The sequence below is a fragment of the Saprolegnia parasitica genome (genome assembly GCF_000151545.1).
Source record: "Saprolegnia parasitica CBS 223.65 unplaced genomic scaffold supercont2.958, whole genome shotgun sequence".
NCBI classification, from domain to species: Eukaryota; Oomycota; class Saprolegniomycetes; order Saprolegniales; family Saprolegniaceae; genus Saprolegnia; species Saprolegnia parasitica.
Genome location: NW_012157352.1, coordinates 1 through 2755, shown reverse-complemented (window position 1 = coordinate 2755; position 2755 = coordinate 1). Strand labels below are relative to the sequence as shown.

The 2755-nt window shown below is 61.9% G+C and overlaps 2 protein-coding genes across 2 annotated transcripts; both read right to left on the bottom strand.

Annotated features, from left to right (window-relative positions):
- Nucleotides 1-324: 324 nt before the first annotated feature.
- Nucleotides 325-706, bottom strand: SPRG_18078 (hypothetical protein; the record flags this gene model as incomplete). Its single annotated transcript, XM_012357506.1, has 1 exon — nt 325-706. A coding segment is annotated over one exon (382 nt), but the record flags the coding sequence as incomplete, so codon positions are not given.
- Nucleotides 707-1596: 890 nt separating this feature from the next.
- Nucleotides 1597-2697, bottom strand: SPRG_18077 (hypothetical protein; the record flags this gene model as incomplete). The annotated part of the gene is made up of 1 exon (XM_012357505.1): nt 1597-2697. The coding sequence occupies one exon, from the start codon at nt 2695-2697 to the stop codon at nt 1597-1599; it is 1101 nt and encodes a 366-aa protein (XP_012212895.1).
- Between the last annotated feature and the right edge of the window lie 58 nt (nt 2698-2755).

The following is a 2755-nucleotide window of genomic DNA, read 5'->3' as shown; positions in this document are numbered from 1 at the left end:
TGTCGCCGCACAATCCGCCTCTGATGGCTCCGGTCGAGGATGACTCTGTCAATGGATGTAATTTTGGGAGCAGTGGTGTCGGAGTGATTATTGGTGTTGGTTGGCCGCCTGCTGATCGTCGGCTGGACGAGTGTTGGACTTTGGGACAACCTTGGCCTCTCCAAGGGTCCTTGGCCTCCGGCGTCTCTTCCATCGCGCCTGTACTATTTACTACGTAGCGAGTAATCGTGCAGCAGACGTCGTTGGAAGCGCCAACAACGTCGGGCGTGGCCAGGCTAGCCAGCGATGTATCTTGCTTCAACATGCAGATGGTCTCGGTGCCACCGCCAGTGCCGCCCGCAAAGTACGTGTCAATGGTCACGATCGGCGCATTACTGCTGCTGTTCATAGAGTACGTTGGCGACGAGTACTTGAGGAGGATCCGCGGCTGCGTAAAGACCGCCGAGTAGACGTCGCGGAGGTCGCCCGAGTACACGACCTTGTCGCGGCCATCCTCCGTGCCGATGGTCAGCGTCGCGCCGGGCGGGAGGTGCATCGACGCAATGTGCACCGAGAGCGACGTGGCGCGGTCGCTCGAGAGCACCTGCGTCACGGGACCGCTGCCGTCGAGCGTGAGCGAGATGGGCACGGGCGTGCTAAACCGCAGCGCCGTCTGCGCCGAGACAGCGGCGAAGAGAAGACTGAGAAGCATGGCGGTGAGGTTCATGATGCTTGACGATAGTCGAAGGTGAATGCGAGAATGAGATCTGTGGCGTTGATTCTAAAAGTCTCCAGCTGGCGCCCATCCTGCTGATAAGACTGACTGAGCCCAGGCCGACCAGCTCCCACAACCACCATCGCACCTCTGCATTTCAAGATATGATGGCATGGGTGCACATTTTACCATGGCGAGGTCCGCCGCAGGAGCCCGCAGTGACATGAGCTTGCAATGGCATGAGCCGATGTCTGTGAGCCAAGATGCCGGCCAAGTGAGGAAGGAGTAACGCCCATCGCGCTGACCACCAAGCTGACGTGGCGGTAGGAGGTAGCTAGGAGCTGCGCTCAACAACGTGCGACTATCTGCGCACATCAGCTCTGGGTTGCATGTCCACGAACAACTTGATTACAACCTTCCGCACGACGCTGATGCCTCTTCCCGCTGCTGCGCTGGCGATCCGGGGCGGCTACTACCGCACGCACCAAGCTCTCGCCGTCGGTCGCTCTACACCGCGCCGCAGCTGTCGGCGACGTCCCTGGCCGGCCTCCTGAGGCTAAATCACGACTGCATGTCCGGCACTTGGCTCGTCGCGCTGTGGTGCCATCTCTCGCCGCGTCGCTGGTCGCTCTTCGCGACGACCCTTGGTGTACACGCTACCTGATCCCTCGCACAATCTCGAACCACGAACGCTCCTCCGGCCACGCCTCACGAGCGCATTAGGAAGTCCGCATTATCTTTTTAATGGCATGTAATATAACTCGGTCCAACAACAACAACAACAACTTGATTCAACGGATGCTCGACACTTCAGGTGGGCTACTCGACGACGACGACGACGTCCACGCGCTGGCTGACCCTATCAGCGTAGCCCGTCCAGACCTGCGAACGTTGAGCTCGGATCACTCACGTCGACGTCCTAGCACAGATGCACTGCGCGCTTGCTTTGCCCGGCAATTGGTGGGCGAGATCCACTGACGCTCGGCGCTGGTGTCGCAGTCGGCGACGCCGATCGCGCTGGCCCCCGCGACCGTCGTGAGGCAGAGGCCGTGGGTGCGGTGCTGGACTTGGCCGTTGGTGATCGTCCAGCGCTGGTTGACATTGGACGCGTCGCAGACGTACGTGTGGAGGTGGTAGCTACTGCCGTCCAAGTACGCGTCCAAGCACTGGCCGTTGCTGGCGGCGCGGACCGCGCCGGTCGATTCGTCCAACTCGAACTGGTCGTTGGTGTGAAAGTAGAGTTTGCCGAGGTACAGGCTCGCGTCGTACTCGTACAAAACGCGGTTCGAGGTGGTGCAAAGTCGAATCGGCGTCGATGTCGGCGTCGGTGTCGGTGTAGTCGTCGGTGTCGGCGTTGGCGTTGGCATGATGGCATTCGGTGGCAGCGTGACGCCACTCGATCGCAGATACGCGAGGATGCGTGTGATCGGGATGCCGGCGTTGGACGGCGACTTGGCGCTGCAGCCGCCGCAGTTGTGGAGTGCAATGACGCTGTTGTCGCGCTGGCTCAGGACTGGTGACCCCGACGAGCCGCCTTGCGTGTGGAGGAGGTACCCGACTTCGTTGCTCCGGCAGCTGTTGGTGACGTTCAGCGACACGATCGAGCCCGTTGTGCCGCCGTCCGTGATGGTTACGATCCGCTTTGGCTTGCCGCCGGGATGGCCCACCAGCCAAACGGGTTCGTGCAGCGTCGGCGGGCTCTCACGTGCTTGAAGGTACCGGTACCCGTAGCTCGAGAGGTCCATGTCCAGGAGGAGGTTGAGCTTGACGAGCGAAAAGTCCAACTCGACGCTTGTCGCGATCAACTCGACGCTTGACGCGGCGACCGTGCCCGTGCACGCCAGCTGCACGTTGTTCCTCGGGTCGTTGCAGGTCGCGCAGGCCGCACCAAGCTCGACCAACGTTCTCGCCGCGACCGCCGCCGTGCCAATGCAGTGGTTGTTGGTGAGCAGGTAGCCGTCCGCGCCAAAGAGCCAGCCCGTGCAGAGGCCCGAGCCGCCCATGCGCAGCCGCGCAACGGCCTTGGACGCCTTGGTCTTGGCCACGTCGCTGGCGTAGCAC